The 17,406-nt window shown below is 38.6% G+C and overlaps 6 protein-coding genes across 9 annotated transcripts in view; 3 read left to right on the top strand and 3 right to left on the bottom strand.

Annotated features, from left to right (window-relative positions):
- Positions 1-314: 314 nt before the first annotated feature.
- On the bottom strand, positions 315-1,569 carry LOC113206993 (thioredoxin-like protein 4A). Its single transcript, XM_026423320.2, has 4 exons — positions 1,428-1,569; positions 1,141-1,238; positions 624-760; positions 315-536 (listed from the first exon to the last, which is right to left on the bottom strand). The coding sequence occupies exons 2-4, from the start codon at positions 1,216-1,218 to the stop codon at positions 323-325; spliced, it is 429 nt and encodes a 142-aa protein (XP_026279105.1). The 5' UTR covers positions 1,219-1,238; positions 1,428-1,569; the 3' UTR covers positions 315-322.
- On the top strand, positions 1,536-2,718 carry LOC113206991 (uncharacterized). Of its 2 annotated transcripts, none has more exons than XM_026423318.2 (2): positions 1,536-1,626; positions 1,845-2,718. In XM_026423318.2, the coding sequence occupies exon 2, from the start codon at positions 1,854-1,856 to the stop codon at positions 2,592-2,594; it is 741 nt and encodes a 246-aa protein (XP_026279103.1). In that variant the 5' UTR covers positions 1,536-1,626; positions 1,845-1,853; the 3' UTR covers positions 2,595-2,718. The 2 variants fall into 2 exon arrangements, with proteins under 2 accessions (XP_026279103.1, XP_026279101.1); XM_026423316.2 differs by having other exon boundaries at positions 1,599-1,766.
- LOC113206987 (1-phosphatidylinositol 4,5-bisphosphate phosphodiesterase gamma-1) lies at positions 2,716-12,806 on the bottom strand. Of its 3 annotated transcripts, none has more exons than XM_026423308.2 (21): positions 12,237-12,804; positions 11,609-11,806; positions 11,369-11,518; positions 11,162-11,294; positions 10,881-11,043; positions 10,586-10,786; positions 10,383-10,498; positions 10,057-10,263; positions 9,742-9,974; positions 8,941-9,176; positions 8,544-8,855; positions 8,296-8,471; positions 8,035-8,212; positions 6,196-6,270; positions 5,863-6,057; positions 5,310-5,741; positions 5,028-5,142; positions 4,662-4,928; positions 4,424-4,563; positions 4,201-4,308; positions 2,716-4,089 (listed from the first exon to the last, which is right to left on the bottom strand). In XM_026423308.2, the coding sequence occupies exons 2-21, from the start codon at positions 11,790-11,792 to the stop codon at positions 4,018-4,020; spliced, it is 3,693 nt and encodes a 1,230-aa protein (XP_026279093.1). In that variant the 5' UTR covers positions 11,793-11,806; positions 12,237-12,804; the 3' UTR covers positions 2,716-4,017. The 3 variants fall into 3 exon arrangements, with proteins under 3 accessions (XP_026279093.1, XP_026279094.1, XP_026279095.1); XM_026423309.2 differs by having other exon boundaries at positions 4,424-4,560; positions 12,237-12,803; XM_026423310.2 differs by lacking the exon at positions 5,863-6,057 and having other exon boundaries at positions 12,237-12,806.
- LOC113206989 (uncharacterized) lies at positions 6,450-7,892 on the top strand. The gene is made up of 3 exons (XM_026423314.2): positions 6,450-6,841; positions 6,993-7,166; positions 7,248-7,892. The coding sequence occupies exons 1-3, from the start codon at positions 6,605-6,607 to the stop codon at positions 7,884-7,886; spliced, it is 1,050 nt and encodes a 349-aa protein (XP_026279099.1). The 5' UTR covers positions 6,450-6,604; the 3' UTR covers positions 7,887-7,892.
- A 134-nt stretch (positions 12,807-12,940) lies between the features above and the next one.
- Positions 12,941-14,956, bottom strand: LOC113206990 (putative GPI-anchor transamidase). The gene is made up of 8 exons (XM_026423315.2): positions 14,745-14,956; positions 14,447-14,589; positions 14,227-14,362; positions 13,938-14,146; positions 13,731-13,848; positions 13,510-13,620; positions 13,224-13,402; positions 12,941-13,139 (listed from the first exon to the last, which is right to left on the bottom strand). Exons 1-8 carry the CDS (start codon positions 14,826-14,828, stop codon positions 13,055-13,057), a joined length of 1,065 nt encoding a protein of 354 aa, XP_026279100.1. The 5' UTR covers positions 14,829-14,956; the 3' UTR covers positions 12,941-13,054.
- Positions 14,957-15,090: 134 nt separating this feature from the next.
- Positions 15,091-17,406, top strand: part of LOC113206988 (beta-1,4-mannosyltransferase egh) — a 46,355-nt gene continuing 44,039 nt past the window's right edge. The window contains exons 1-2 of the mRNA XM_052264266.1: positions 15,091-15,272; positions 15,831-16,643. Of these exons, the coding sequence (XP_052120226.1) occupies positions 15,840-16,643 (804 nt within the window). The 5' untranslated portion in view covers positions 15,091-15,272; positions 15,831-15,839. The remainder of the gene's footprint in view (positions 15,273-15,830; positions 16,644-17,406) is intronic.

Raw genomic sequence — 17,406 nt, forward strand, 5'->3', positions numbered from 1 at the left:
CCCCCCCCCCCTTCTCCCTCCCTTCCCTCCCATCCCATCTTTCCCAAGCTGTTGGCAGGGCCCATTGTTTCAGTGCTCCATGCTAACATTAGCAAATATCTATCTCAGGAAGAGGTACTTAAGCGACGGTAGTCCACGAGGAATCCTCAGCATCCCTTGTACCACGGCAGGAGCGCTACACGGCAAGAGTCAGCCAGGAACTCAGCAAGGGACGTGCACTTTAGTAACCGCCATGGCGATCTCGCTCTTGGTCCCCCCCCCCTCTCCCCCCCCACTTTCTCTCTCTGATTAACATTAAATGGTTGAAATAAATATATGTAGCTTAGTATCTGTATTTAGTCGAGTAGTCCTTAGGAGATACAACAAGACCACGACCTTTTCTTGCTCCACGATACACAGTTTCAACAATATCAATCATTTCTTGTTTGTCATCAAGTGGCCAGTTGATTTTGTTATTATTACCAGTACCTAAATCAATCATGATATGCTTGTTTCTGAAGAAGAACATAACAGTGCAGGGATCATACAATTCATACCTGAAAATGAAAAAGGAAGATCAAGGAGGGTCCACAAGCTGATTCATATTAAAAATTCACAAGCAGACTCAGTTCTGAAAAACTTACATCTTGTTGAAATCTGGGACTGCTGTAATGTCAACTAAATAAAATACTGCATAATTTTTAACTTTTTCGGCAATACTATATAAGACTTCATCCATTTTCATGCAAGTTGGATCCCAATCGTGGCCAAAACGAATAACCTGAAAAATAGAACGTCATAAGAAATAAAACAATTTTTTTATTAAAGCCGTGAGGTAGTTAGTATGTATTTCAATTACCGTCCGCTGGTCTAATACGGACCATTTGTGGTAATTTAGATCACCATCATTTGGCTGCCCTTTGACACGCAGTGCAACCAGGTAGCAGTCTATTATTGGCCTCAATTGAGTTGATTGTAGTAGACACATTCAGATATCAATATGTGCCACATAGCAGCCACAATGTGGTGGTCCAAATTACCAGGCATGGTCCATATTACACCATTTGATGGTATTTTAAGTGGATGATACATCAGTAATGAACATGCATGATGTCTGCAAGCAGTAATATGTAAAATGATGAAAGATAAAAGTAAACATACAACAACTCTGTCCTCTTCTGAAAGGATGGCCTGATCTACCTGCCAGCCGTTGTGGAGATGAGCTAACATGTACGACATGTTGCGGCTTTTGAATAAATCTGAAATAAAATAACTCTGATAATTTATTCTTAAAGATAGACATACTAAGAAAAAAGAATAGAACTGTGCTGACAGAATAAACCGTAGAGGTTAAGACACTTCTAACATCAAAGACGAAACAGAAGCGTTTTCTTGCAGACTTACTACATCAGTAATATCAGGGCAATTTCACAACAAAAGTCACTTACCAACGCAGTGAGACTAAATACAGCTCAAATGGCTGAGTTAAGAATGGTGAAGTAAGAATACAAATTTCCAGACTGACATCAACAGACGATAAACAAGGAAAGTAAACCCAGTTATGTTGTATGAGAAATTTATATTGTTTTTATGAGAATTTGAATTGAACCTTTCCTTTCAATACAAAGTGTTCTGACTGAAAAATAGGTTAGCAGATAGAGCATTAATTGCATGAATAACAACCTTTGATTGTTTAAATTGGTGTGAACTGTAATACTTCCGAGAACCGTGATCTTTGAGTTATTTAACTTATCAATACATATTTAGACATTAGCTGTCATCACAAGGTTCATTGCCAATTATTTGTTTTTGTTGTCTGAAAGGCACCACTTTTGCTCTCTATTATCTCTTATTTCTCTGCGCAGGAAATCAGCATGAACTTTTTGAGCTTCCGTCAAGTGCCAACCCGGCTCAGTCGAATTCAGCCCCCTTTCATCTTTTCTTTGAGTCTTACTCAATCATTGGGACTCCTTCAGAAACGGATTGGAAACAGGAGTCTAATTTTAAATTGTCGGAAGTATTCTAAACGAGAACAACTTGCAGTCTCTCACCCTCGCCTCTACAAGCGACATGATCAACAGAGAATTGATGACAATCTGTCCAAAGACTGGCAACTGATCTTTGCGGCGAATCGAGGGATGCAAGATAATTGGAAAGCCCAAGGTGCCTACTGGGGTTGTTTTGTGGGGTATTGTGTGCTCCCATTGGCTGCAATATATGGCTGGGTGGAGGCAGAGTTAGAGGAAAGGGTTTTGATGGCTGGTATAGAAATGGCTGCCCAAACCCAATGGGCTATATTTATTGCCTTAAATCTTCTTGTTATTTCTAATATCTCACACTATTTTCGCTCTATCCCCAAAAGAGTTTATTATAATGATAAAAGTGACAGTTATCTAGCCATTAACTATCATTTCCTCCCTTGGAAACAAGTGCGGACAGAGTATCAAACAACTGATATTAAAAAATACTCTGGTATGAAATTTGTGTTCAGATTTAACCCAGCTGGACACAACGAGTTCAAGATAAAAAACAAAACATTTATATTTCCTATCAGCCATTTCCGGAGTGGCCATGACAGGGAATGGATGTTTCGTAGTAATGACTTAGAGTATTAAAAGGATATGAGGTGTGCTTTTACTGAGCAGAATCTGGCCTTCCACATCCTACCAGTAATTACAAGAAGCCCTCATATCAATGTGTACTGTTGTGAAAAAAATAAAAATATCATGGAAAAGATGATGTTGTGAATACAGTATTTTTTATTGATAAAATGACATATAACCATGCAAATTCAGAGATTCTAGAAACAATCGTAGAAATATGAAAATGGAAGGAGTACCTAAAGTAAATAAAAACAAAATGCCTGTAAGCCCAAAATACTGTAACACAACCCTTGACACCAATTCATATTTCTCTACAATGACTTAGTTTGTTTAAGCCACAACATGTCATTGAAAACATCCCCAAAGTTAAAAAGTAAAATTGTTCATTGGCTCTTCCTTTTAAAAGTAGTAAATAACGAATAGTACCTACAATATGGACACTGCTTGTTGAAGAAAATATATTTATGAGAAAACTTGGTAATGTAGTTGTCAAGTACAAAGTAATGGTAATAATTGACATGTTTAAAAATATCTTGGTGTTTATGCTTAGATGAGTATTTGCATAAGGTAAAATTTCCAGGTTATCACAAGACTCCTTGGTAACAGGAGAAAATAATGAATCAAAACAATTTGTTTAAAAACATTGTCCACACATAAGTTGGGCAAAGCCGGGCAAAGCCGAGCAAAGCCTACATTTCAACAAATTTTTCCTGCTGCCTTCTAAATAAGGTTGTTAAAATTAAAACATTGGACCTCAAATATCATGGCTTCATATAATATGACAGAAATACAACATCAAATAAATTATAATGAATAGTTCTAATCTAATACATTTTAACACATAAAAATATTGTTAAATTGAGTAGACTAATACTTAACAAAATTGACAAGCCAACAGTTGATAAATAAAACTCTAAATATGTATGTTAAAATGATTTGGTATTAGGTGATATGTGTGAAAAAAAAGTAGCAACAATCTCAGTAAAATAAAAGTATTCAATAAAAATCCTACTGAATAACATTTAGTACCAGCTTGAATGAAAGTCAAGTCATTGTATCTTTGGTTACAAAACGTGTACAGTCTGGGGTACTCACTTTAAATGGAGACAAAGATTTCAGTCCAAGGAAGGTTGAGGCTTTGTTCAAGGCCACAAAAAATACTGACTATAAGAAGTATCACTAAGACATGCAATTTCAAAACTAAATTACACAACATTGTAGTAGGCTCACAGCAAGAAAGGGTAAATCTATTGTGTGGCCTCAAATAAAAATGCATAATAAAGAATGGTGATGTAACAAAACATACTAAAATATTTTTAAGAAAAGAGAGCGCTTTGAGTAAAAACAAATAGTAGAAAAACATACAACAAAAATGATTGGAACTCAAGAGAAGAGTCCTTGGAGTACACCACCAATGCGTGAGTAGCTTGTGATTTTATGTGTCAAGGAGGGCTACTGTTTGGTCATCAACATTTGGCAAACTTAGTGCTGGGCTGTTCGGCTCTTGCTGCAAAAAGGAATTATTATTAGTACTTGTGTGATCATGTTATTACGTTCTGAAATACTTAAAAGACAATCACTTTACCAAAATACTGATATAAGCTTATATACTACAAACCTGCATGTGGGTTAGTGTGAGATGGACCAGTAAAGTAGCAAGCTCGAGGTCTTCACTATAGCCATTTTTCAATGGTATGCTGCGGAAGCCAGAACGAAGAGCTTGGACCTAAAGTGGTCATTAAATAGATAAAAAAATAATTTTTAAGTTGTTTTTATAAAATGGCAAACAGAAAGTGACAATAATTCAACAAACATAAATAATGAAAATAATTATTGCATACCTGATAAGTTGCCTGTCCTAAGAAATGAGGATCTCCAAACATATCTTCATCTCGCACTTCAAAACGAAGTAGAGCATAATTAGGATTTGCAATTTCAAATTCACAGTCTGTATTCCATGTAGGGTTTAGTCCATTATCTGCTGTCCAATTGAAAAAGAAAAATTGTGAGAGTTTACACAATAGATTATAAAGCTGCTTAAAATAACAAAATTGCATGTATATAGTTGTAAAAACATACCAACAGGCTTAGTTGTAAGTTTAACACCTGAATCAAAGTCTGCACCTATAAGTTCAATTTCCACAAAAGGACTAACAGAAGAACGTCCGGGCCGAGTCAAATGACGGGCTGCTAAGATACGGACATTTAAAACAATAGGATCAACACCAGAGAGACGGCTGCGTTTGCTGGGATCAAAGTCATTGGTAAAAGTGAACTCAGGCCTTAGGATGTAACCACAGTATCCATTGATTCGAAACTTGGCTTGATTTAACTGCATACTCTTATCTATTAAAACAGATTAGGAGAAAAAGAAGTCACAATACAGAATATACAAATGGAGTTTTCCCACTGTGAATCATTACATGTTGTAAAATTTGGACAGACCTGGCTTTTGATAATTGAGAGCAACCATTTGAGTACCCATATTCCACAAGGGTATGGGGTCTGGATTTGATGAATCAACTCTGGATCCTTTGGGATAGACTCTGCTCAGTTGATGCTTTAGAAAGAAAAAAGGAAAATAAATAAAACATTTGTTAGGCTACAAAAAACAAAAAAAAAATTGAATTTTTCCATTTCAGTTTAAATATTTAAAAATGTGGTAGAATGTAAAAGCATTCTCCTTCTAACAAACTACTTAAGTTGGAGAGGATAAAATGACTTTACCTGGTGATATTTCACAAAATAGCTCCTCCCTTTTTGGCAGATAATCTTCTCAGCTTGAGTTTCAGGAAATGATGACATTTCATGTATGTTAAAGATCATTCTCTCACTATTTAGTTTATCAGTGTTGAATACAACAGAGCGACAGTACACAGCAAGATTGGACATTTCTTTTGCAATGCGAGAAATGCGTTCCATTTGCTTATTCTTTGCCTCATCTGCAGAGGCATTCTCAGCAGCTTCTCTGATGGCAACATGCCAACGGTTAGCATCTTCAAGACTAGTAGTAGCCATCTCAAATGGCACAATCATGTTTGGTCCTTGAATCCTGAGAATATACCAAGGATTGTCAATGTGTCCATCTTGCTTGAATTCCACGGTTGCTCCCGTTAAATCAACAGGTCCACCAGGCACTGGATCAACAGACACACGAGGCTGCAATGCAATAATTGGAAGTTAGAAGAGTATATTTAAACCACACAATAAAATATCATTTCATAACTGAAAGCAAGTCTGATAAAATCAAAATAAATTAACATAAATAATCAAATCTAACCGACTGCTCGCAGTCAGAGCTGCTATGCAACTCCTCTACATAATTAGATGGGAACATGTGTTGCCTCTTCCCACCATAGTCACCACGCCACCAACCTCCCTCAACTCTACGCACATTAGTGATAATGGCATGCTTGGGGAATGACAACTCATCATCATGGTGGGCTTGGTAATCAAACAAAGCCTTCACAGTAATCTTAAAAACAGAAAAAGGAAAAATAAAAAAATAATTCAAACTGTCCTTTGCTACCAACCAAAACTCAAACCAACTGAAAATAATTAAGTTGAAAGCCAACAATAAGTAATTAATGCGAGATAAAATTAAAAGGCTTACCACTCCAGAGGATGTGAAGCAGCTTGGATCCATGTAACCTGGAGTTGTATAGACATTGGCACCATCATCAATATTCTGGAAACAATCACATATATTTTCCGTTGTCAGTTCCATAGCTAACAGTCCAAATTACAATACACTGCAGAAGGTGAGGTAGTATCTTTCACCACCTGCTCCGTATCAGTATTGCATCAAGTCAAATAACACTGTCATCTGACCTATTAATAGGTGAAGAGGGAGAGGGGCAGGGTAAAACAAAGTTAGGATGGTTAGGACTGAAGAAAAGAGTGGTGGGGAGGAGTGATGAGTGAATGGGTAGGGTGTCCAAATCCCCCCCCCCCTTCTCCCTCCCTTCCCTCCCATCCCATCTTTCCCAAGCTGTTGGCAGGGCCCATTGTTTCAGTGCTCCATGCTAACATTAGCAAATATCTATCTCAGGAAGAGGTACTTAAGCGACGGTAGTCCACGAGGAATCCTCAGCATCCCTTGTACCACGGCAGGAGCGCTACACGGCAAGAGTCAGCCAGGAACTCAGCAAGGGACGTGCACTTTAGTAACCGCCATGGCGATCTCGCTCTTGGTCCTCTCCTTCACCTGCCTGTGCATCGCCGGCTTCAACAACGCCGAGGATAGCAACCCTGACAAGGTAAGTCGGTCCGGCACTGGAGCTCAAGAGTAAACACCGACAATGAGCATCGGAAAACATCTTGAGACTGTCAACCCCATGTTAGATAGTTTTAATTTTCCTGAGATAAGAGTTGCTGGGTTGTACGGCTTTCTTTGTTTGCTCATTACAGTACGGAGCAACTTATCAATTCAAATATCATGTTCACGACCAAATGACAATGGATTATAAAACTCATGAAGAGGTGGGAGAAAATGGTTCAGTGCGAGGTTCATACACAGTCAGAGAACCAAATGGTGATTTAAGAGTGGTTTCATATACAGCTGGAGATACTGGAGGATTTCAGGTAAGTACTAAATGTGTATGTTATTTGAAAGTTAGAAATGATTTGGATCACATAACTTTCTTTCTCCCTATCATTTTAAAGGCAATGGTTCGTGTGAAACCTACACTAAAAACTGAAGCAGAAAATTCAACACATCTTGTTGGACAAAAAGCAGGAGGTGACACACCCCTGAAGATACAGCTCAGCACAGAACCTAATGCAGACTCACTACAGCAACGAGACCAGAGGCACAGCATGACAGAAAAGATCATCACCACCAAAAAGCCTGACAACAGTTCTACCGATAGACCAATAACAACAAATATCCTGCAAAACCTGATAGCTAATAAAAATCTCACAAAAAAGAGAGAAACTTTTGACAAAGCACATCAATTCCAGAGTTTTGCCATTACCTCAGAAATAAGACCATCCACAAATGAGTACAAGTATACAGCTCATCATGCAACAGAACTGCCATCAAAACAAGAATTAATTGCTGCTTATGTACCTCTTCATGTGAGTAGTATACAAGGTACAACACACTATGGTCAATATCTCACTCCAGTTATCCTTCATATGGTACCAGCACGACTTCCAAGGAAAAACATTGTCAAATTCAGTACTGATTTTCAAAACAAAGATAGTTCCAGTACATTTAAGGATTTTACAAGTAAATCAAGGCTGTGCACTGCAGATCAAGTCAAGAGCAATACAAAATTGAACCAGAATAGCAATGGATAATTATAATAAGCAATGAAGCCGAAATTTTGTGCTGACATCATTAAATTGTAGAATACAATTCCAATTCTGATATTTTTTTTGAGTTAACAAATTTTTGTAAATAAAAATAAAGAAAATAAAAACATGATGATAAAATATTTTGACTCACTGTTCCATTGCGTCGCAGCACCTCTGTGCTGACAGCCTTGCGAAGTTTTACTCTGTGATACAAGGGATTTCTTTCATAGTAGCTAACAAGGTCCACAAGACTCTCAAACTCTTTGGAATCAATAGTATACAGTCGACCTTCAACTTGAATGCGACAGGTTTTTATGACTCTTCCAACCCTAAAATATTTAAAAGAAAAGATAAATAGGGGGTCACAATAACAAAAAAATATTTCAAAATATTAAAAAGGTAGATTACAAACCTGAATGAAAGGGCGTATGTGTTTGCTCCAGAAGGACGGACAAGGAAAGCACCATCAACTGGAACTCGTCGTAACATGTCTTCAGCTTGAGAACGTGTGACATTAGGATGAAACCATTCTTTCCCTTGGTGTTTCATAGGTTGTGGGACAGGATTCTTTAATGTAATGTGAAACTCCTGTGAAATGTTGAAGTACACTGTAAGATGTGTTGTGGTTACCATATCAAATTGTTCAAATTTTGTAAGTACCTGGCTCTTAAGGGGATGAGAATGATAGTATGTAATAAGATCATAAAGATTGTCAAAACAGTTCATCTCTATAAGATAATATTTCCTCTGTCCTTTTTCTTGCTTTGAGCGAATGCGACAATGGTTAACTTTGCCCTGCCTCCAAAATGAAAGAGAATAGTCTCCAACAAATGTTTCACTTTCTCTAACTAAAAAGGTTCCATCTCCGAGATGAGAATGTTGATGAAGGAGATCTTCAGCCTCTGCACGGCCTCGTGCTAACTTTCCATGGAACCAGTTTTCACTAAAATGCAACTCATCATTAGGTACACCCTGAAAGATAAGTAGTATGTCATTAAAAGGTGGAGGACTTCAGATTGAAAAAATATTGAGTAACATTAGAGAAGCTTTATCTTACCTCTTTCTGACGTTGGAAACCAGAGGGTTGCTCTTCTTTGGATTCCTCCTCAGTATCCGTCCAGTCTTCAGAACGACTCTCCTCTTGGTTATCCATGCTTTCTGATGGGCTGTTGTCAATTCTTATCAACTTGTTTTGGGTGAGCATGAAAAAGTATTTTTTCCATTCTTTGTCAGAGGGGTCCTCCACATGCAAATACCCCTTGCAGTTTGTATTACGGAAGTCTGGTTCTGCACCTGAAACATTCGCCCAAGAATCAAATACTAATGAAAAAGTTCCAGATTTTTTTACTCGTTCTTTACCACCCACCCTCACCTAGGCGGTGGTGGAAAATGAGAATTGTTCTCGGTGTGAAGTAATGCTTAACATGATTCCACTTTCATCTCACAAGTCACAATACCAACAAACATAGAAATTGTATCATTCTCGTTTGGAAATACTTGTCTTGATTCCAACAATTAACTTTTTTTTGAGTTTATTAGTATTATTTAGAAAACTCGTAACAAATGTTGCTGATTTTTGTGCTAAGTCCCTAACCCAGCTTATTAATGGACACATTAGTCTCAGAAGACACAACAGCCTTACGGGCCGAGGGGGTGGGCAAACCGCCCGCACGTAGGAATGCGGTACAGCATACCTTCAGAGGGCCACCTGGTATGCATATCTGCATATAGTGATAAAATTGGAAAATGTAAAGCACCAAGAACAATACTTGCAAACACCGTAAAGAACAAGTGTTACATTTGACACAAAATTAATAAACTAATTTAATTCCTCTAAAATAAAATAAAATAAAAGTACCATCACTATTGTCTTTTGGCACTACAAATGAAGTTTCCTCTACACCGTCCGGCAATTTCTTGTGTTTTATTAAAATTCTTCCCTTTAGCCTATCAGGTGAAGGCAAGGCTGTTTCATTTTTCTCAACAGGTTCTGTTAAGAGTAAATCTCCAAAGACTTTTTGCATAGCTGCAGCCATGTTCCTTTGCTGAGGGAGTGAACAGTTGTCCTCAATAGACAATATGACGGGATACCTGCAAGAAGTCAATTGATTGTCAGGAATAAATAGCAAAAAAGTTGTACCACATATGACCTTTTAAAGTATTTAAACTGTACTTTGAAGTTACAAAAGCATGTTCTTTAATGGTCTTAATGACATCAAGAAATTTGATTCTCTTTGTAAAGGTGTGACCATGATAAATGGATGGCATGCCTTCTGGTCCATCCCAACAATCCAATTCAATACACCGACAGCCCATTCTCAAACACCTAACATAGGCCTCGACCGATGATGGACTAGAGAACTGGTCTCCGGTGAGATACCTAGGAATAGAATATAGAACTTAGATAAAGCAAAGAAAAAGAGAAGTAACTGGCATACTTAATCAAAGCGACAATTTTTGGAGAATAGCATGGTGTGGATTGCAATAGAGAAAACTTACGTGTTGTGTGATGATGCAATCCAGTAATGGGAAAGTGGTCTGTTCATGTCTTGTGTTACTTTGTTATGACTAGAATCCCACAAATCATTTTGTTTGCAGAAAAGAAAGTTCATGAACTGTAGACAGATACAATAGATAGATGCTAAGGACTGTTTTTGCTTTAGATAGATAATAAATATTTCCACTGAAGAATTTCCACTAACCTCGACTGTGGTGTAATATGGTTCCATGACCTCTCTTTGAGAATCCCGCAAAAAGTCTCGCATTACCTCTGAAACCCACTTAGGGTTCTCAGCTTTTCTTTCCTTTTGCTCTTCTAGGAGAAATCTCTGAAAGTCTTGGAGTGTAACACAGTACTTCCCTCCAGATAGGCTGGTATATTTCTTGAAATGTTCATTAAAAAGCTAGAAAGAAGAACATGCTCTAGAAATTTTCTTCCTCCTACATAAAAATCAACATAAATACACAAATATAGAATAAATAATCTACAAAAAGTACCTTGTCATCAAACATTAGCTTATGAAATAAAGATGAAAATTCATCAAAGCCAAGTTGAGCGCTATTTCTAGTGTCAACCTCATTGAAAAGCTCTCTTAATCTTCCAGTGGGTATCTTACAGTTTACACGCCTCAGGAATGCTTTCATATCTTTTAAAGTAACCCTAGTGTGTGGAAAAAAAGGGGAGGGGAAAAGAAGGAATTAGCAAAATATTGAAAAGGTACACTGACAAACCTTGAACACAGAAAATGTTGTGGTAGTACAAAGAAACTGGCACTCACTTCTCTCCAGGTATCTTATAGATCTCTTTCCGTAATAATGTATCAACATGTAGAGGGTAAGGTGAATTTAAGGTATCAGCTACAAGGTACTCAAGTGCCTGGATCCAAGTACGACAGTCGGCTTCTGATGATGCTATCAAACAGTAAAAGAAAGACTTATTGGTGGGGCTCAGGAATCAGGAAACCATTTTAAGAACAAAAACTTACCTGCTATTGACAAAGTTTTTAAATTGAATTGTGAGCCATACAGAATTAAAAAGCATTGGTTACTGCTTTTGTGTTGAGCTTCTTCTGGCCACATTTCAAAATCTTTTGAACTTTTCCCCCCTCTTATTTCTTTTACTTCCCATAAATCAACTGGGCGTGAAAGTAGATTAATTAGTAAGTTGATAGACATTTCCACAAAACAACAATGTCTGCTAGTTTCCGCTAGTTTCCTTTACTTACCTGTGCTCACAGCAGAGCGCGCAGTAGACCACAAAACTTGTTGAGTCTCTCTTCTAATTTGCAATGTTTTGGTTTCTGGCTTGCGCCGAGGAAAAAAGACAGTAACAACACAGCCTCTTTCCAATTGAGAAATTTTATGTTCCATTTCTGAGATAGTACAGATGCCATTTGGAATTGACATCATTTTGGATGAAACAACTGGGAACAGAAAGTAAGGAAAGTATCAGGAGATGACAACAAGTATAATTGCATGCAAATTACCAATTCTCTCTACATGGAGAAAATAGTTCAAAAAAATATGACTGGCTGACAGAAGAGACTGAAAGAACATAGCTGAAAAACAAACGAAGAGAAATGATGATGCTTAAAGAACATATGGTAAATGACATATGGATAACTAATGGTATGAATGGTATCAGCTGATTTGACATGACCCAATTGGTACCAAATAGTGAAATTTACAAGTAAAATAAATATTCATGTTGTTTGTCTTAACAAAAAAGAAAGAAAAATTGGGCTGCCAATAAATCACTGCCAAGTGTCAAGTTTGACAACTTCATGGAGACCACTTTTGTGTCACATTCAATATCAATTTCTAAACAAGATGTAAATAGTTAAAGACTTTTACCAAGCAGATTTCAACCGATGAGTATTGAAATGCGGCCGTGGCGCACGCAAACAGCTGGAGAGGCCTCTTCGATTCAAAAATCAGTTCGTTGACTCAGTTCGCTGAAGCCACATCCTGTTGATTCGTTGATTGATGTAGAAATACCTAACCTATATTCTGCGTGTACAGGTATCGGCCGTATCGGTACGTTTAACCGTTCAACACGTAACGGTCATGCTGTTCGTTCTTAATATCAATTTAAATGTCTTGCAAAGATTTCTTCATGGTGACAGACACCCAAATTATTCATTTGAACACACTAGATAGATGATGAATAAAATTCAGACGGCAAACATAAAGATAAACAACTCTCATTAACTGATCTTGGGGCCTAACTAACTGTCACACAGTGTAATTAATATTAACGATGTAAAATTTCTGCGTTTTGACAGAATAGCTAGATCAAACAATCGATGCGTACATAAAACTATGAGAATAAACAAAAATAAGTAGAAGTAAGAGTTCGAGAAATGGTAAACGAGCGCAGAAGACGCAACACGCAACAGGCCGTGATTGTTATAAGGTTGGCTGCATGTGTGTGGTTGGTATTTACAGAATCGTTTCCGAGCGGTAACTTTTGAGCGTTTGAGTAGTAGCGCAAAGCTCGCAAAGTCTCGCAGAAGGCAGTCTACTTCTAATAGAAGTCCTAGGAAAGCTGACAATACTTTTCAACTCTTATAGAGATGGTTTATTTTAAACAAATATTACACTATGGTACGAATGCTTTATCACAATTGGTGTTTTCACAAAAAATAAAAAAATATCATAGAACACACATCTTAAGAATTTGGAGGAAACTGGTGAGCATACACAAACTTCACTGCTGATGTTTGTAGTGGTTTCTTGTAGGAAGTATCAATTGAGCTAAGGGAGAAAGAGGTCCAATAAATGAATATTACAATAAAACACAAATGCCTAAAAATCCCTACGTAATGAGAGGGCTCTCACCTATTTTGAAGTCCTCCATCTGCCTTTAAAGGCCAATTTGTATCCATTCCAGCAACAACTTCTACAGGCCTTACAGCACCAAAGAAATCTGTTATAAGAACCTTGTCCGGGTTTCTTCTGAATAAATCACGACGGACTCCAACAGTTGAAATGCATAACCGTTTGGGGCAAACTTTCAACTGAAAGAGTAATGGATATGATTAAGAGTACAGACACGAAAGAGCAACACAAAACTGAGTTTATTAAGATCTATACTTCAGGGAATATGGGCAAAAAAGGTACTCACAAATTCTCCTAAAGTCTTTCGGCTATCTGGTTCTACTCTTTCCAAAAAGTCTAAAGCATAATATGTGTATCTGTCAATAATGTATACACCTATGGCTGGATCAACATGGTGCTGAAAAAAGATAGGAAAAAGAAAATCATTATGCATTTAATAGAATGTCATAGCTAAGAGAGACGAATTTCTTAGAGTTTTAAGAGCTAAATAAGCAAAAATGAACTCACAGACAATGAATCTTCACCAACTAAACTGCTTGCCACTGCTAAGACATTTGGAGAATACATCTTATCATACATAGATGATGCTTGGCACGTATCAATGACAAAAAACATTTCATTATATCTGAAAGAGAAAATAAAAATGCAGTTCCAAACCATGACTTAATTATGTTACCGGACATTCACAAAATAAAATTAAGAAAAATTGTTTACCTTCGTTTTTGCCACATCTGCTCGACAGCATCTGCCAGTTCTTGACTAGAAATTTCCTCAGAATCTTGGAACTTTAAAAAGCCATCACCACCATGGCCTGTCAAATACACCAAAACATTGCTGCCTTCATCAGACAACAATTGTTTTGACCTCGGTGTGCCAGGAGGAAGTCTTCCTATTAGCAACCGGAGGAAATTTTCAACAGTGACCTGCACAAACAGACAATGAGAAATTAATGGTAAGATTTTAATTTAATCATGAAATTAAAATGATAACTAACATACTTTACCTCATAGCCTCTATAGTCAACTTCAACATCATCCCCATAAACATTGATGTGCTCATTAGCATTGTTGAACACTGTCGCTGGACGTGGGTTTCGCAGATTACAGGGCATGTCATCCGCAACCATAAGTATAATCTGACTGGTAATGTAATTGTAATAAGATAAATAAAGCAGCAGAATAATGATCATGCAAAATAAAAAGGAAAAAAGGAATATTTCAGACCTGTCAGGAATACCAAGTCTCTTCACACTCCTGTAAATTGAAAGAACATTGGCTACATGCCGGTAATTGAACCAAAATCTTGATGTATCAACGAGCACCGCCCAATTATTAGTATGGGTGCCTTTCTGGAAACCCTCCGGTATCTGAAAGATAAAATAGGGACTGGTGTTATAAAGAAATCATGGAGGAGTAGCAAGACCTGAGGAAATGGAATATTATAAATAAAGGCACTTTCAAAACACAACAAAACAAACTGTTTTGACAACTCCATAACCTCTACATCACTTCTCAGCCTCACCCTTGAGTCAATAGCTTTCTCGCTGAAACATAATTTAAAGCTTAAAAGTAACAGCGAGAGAACAATTTTAAGCTTTAAAATCATCTCGTAAAAGAGTTTTAGAGGAACACTAAATTTCTTTCTACGAACAAAACAGAAACATCCGATTATCTCTGTCAGTCGTCTGTCGGCAGCTACGGAGCCGGTTTCGGGTGGAGCTTTTATCGCTCAGATGTTGGCAGCAGCATCGCCTGACGACGTCGCGCGCTGTGAATAATTTACTCCATCGATCGCGGTGCGAGTACCGGCCGAAGCCTTACTGGCACGCTCGCTCTGACCAACGGACCAACGACCAACGGCGTCGCGGTCCGCGATCCCTTTCGCGCTCCACTCTGCCGGTGGGCGGACCGCGGATCTGCCGTTTGAGTTTCAGTAGTGGCTTTCTTTTAATTTCCCGGGTAGTGTTTACGTTTGGCATCCATGTAGGGCAACATTTTAAGTGGCGAGTGCAGTGGGTGAGGACGAGAGATACACTGTGCACCGATTGAGGTGAGAAAGAGTGTTTTTAGTGGAAATGATTGCCGTGTGATTTGGTGCATAGCAGAAACCGGACGACAACCTAGCCCTCTCTTTTTGACAGATGTGGTTTGACAAATTGTTTTTTTCTCAACTACGGTTTCAAATTATCTGTCATCTTGTTATTTGATCCTACAAATATTGCTATATCTTTCGAGAGTTTGTGAGGACCGGGGAAACAATTTTTAATAATTTAGTGTTCTAGAAACAGGCATGTTTTTGAGAGCAATTTTCATTTATAATATCTGTCTACTGTGTTTTTTCTATTTTTGTTATTGCACTCATTAAAGTATGGACTTGGAAAACTGCCGTAACTTTTTTTAAATAGCTACTTACAATGTTCATTCAATTGAACACATTTTTCAAAGTTGAAAATGTTATGATCTCTTTGACCTTATCATTCCTAACCTAGAAAGATTTTGTCCCGTCCCTTTTGCAAATGTCACATCAGCTACTACTTGTTTTAAGAAAAAAGAAAAGAACTGGAAAATGGAAACTGATTATTTATTGTTACATTTGTTTCTTCCCCAGGAATTGAAGATGCTTACCAATCGAACAAAACATACACTTCATTGCATTTTATTATTTTGCGTTCTCCTATTTTACCAATTTGCCACTGGCGGAATCCAAATTGGCTACAATGAATCTCTCAACTTTGATCCATGGGAACGTTACGGTTTTGCAGGAGCGCTCCTTCTGTACCTGTTACGATGCTTCACATTCTTGCCGCTGCCACAGGTCCTATTTAACTTGTATGGACTCACTAGATTCAATGCATTTCCTGGCAAGGTGAAACTTACTGGATCACCTCTTTTAGCACCATTCATATGCATTCGTGTGGTGACGAGAGGTGATTACAAAGAGCTAGTGAAGAACAATGTTTCTCGCAACATGAAACAATGTTTAGAAGCTGGATTGGAGAACTTTCTTATAGAGGTAGTGACAGACAAGCCTATTGGTTTACCACAACATAGAAGAACAAGAGAACTTGTTGTGCCAACTTCATATCAACCCAAAAGTGGCGCCCTTTTTAAATCAAGAGCATTACAATATTGTTTAGAAGATGGAGTCAATATTTTAACTGATAATGACTGGATTGTACATCTTGATGAAGAAACCCTGCTCACTGAAAACTCAATCAGAGGCATTTTGAACTTTGTACTTGATGGGAAACATCATTTTGGGCAAGGGCTTATAACCTACGCCAATGAAGACGTCGTGAATTGGATCACGACGGTCGCAGACAGCTTCCGAGTTGCAGACGACATGGGGAAACTACGAGCCCAGTTCACCGTGTTCCACAAGCCTTTCTTCAGCTGGAAGGGGTCCTTCGTTGTAACACTGGTGAGTTTGATAACTAATTTGTTCATAGTCTTAATGATCCATATTTTGACAAGTGACATTGTACCTCGCTAGTCCGCTCGAGTGACCTAGGTCAATGCGATTGTGTGTGGTGGCGTTTCCCATCCCAAGGCCATGGCGTGTGCAGGGGCCGGCCGGGCAGTACCTCGTCGGCGCGGCGGGTCCCTGGCCTGGCGTGACGCGCAACCTGGAGAGATAAAGGCAGTTGACGTCACGGGTCTGCAGGGGTACCCGCAGTATCCAGCGCAGTTTCACAGTGGGGGATGAGGGGGGGGGGGCAGTCAAGCAGCCCTAGAAAGCCGCCTGAGATGTAGTCAATTATTTGCCGTACAAAACCCCTAGGCAACCCACAGAACATCGCCCCCCTCTCTCAGCCGGACTTAACTGCGCCAAGGCAGTCCTACCTTTGTTTTTCCAGTGTTGCGCTGGCCGTTTCTCTTGGCCTCTGGGTCTTATATGTTAGCTAATTTGGCGAAGAAGATGACGATGACGAGTGAGTGGTTGCGCCATTCGCCTCCAGCGTCCTTCTGGCATGGCTCTTGAGCGAGGCCGCGAGTGGCCTGTGTGGTATGGCTGTAAAAGCGGGGCTAGAAGCCCCTTTAGTATCAATACGCAGGTCCTGGCCAGTGCAGTTGTACTCACTTTCAAGGCGCGTGAGGCGCGTAAGCGTGTGCCTCTCTGTGGGCGTGGACGTTAGGGACTTCCCCCGCCCCTGCTCCTTTCTCCCTCCGCGAGACCCCCCTCC

Source organism: Frankliniella occidentalis, unplaced genomic scaffold (genome assembly GCF_000697945.3).
Source record: "Frankliniella occidentalis isolate FOCC.00 unplaced genomic scaffold, Focc_3.1 Scaffold17, whole genome shotgun sequence".
In the NCBI taxonomy this organism is placed as follows: domain Eukaryota; kingdom Metazoa; phylum Arthropoda; class Insecta; order Thysanoptera; family Thripidae; genus Frankliniella; species Frankliniella occidentalis.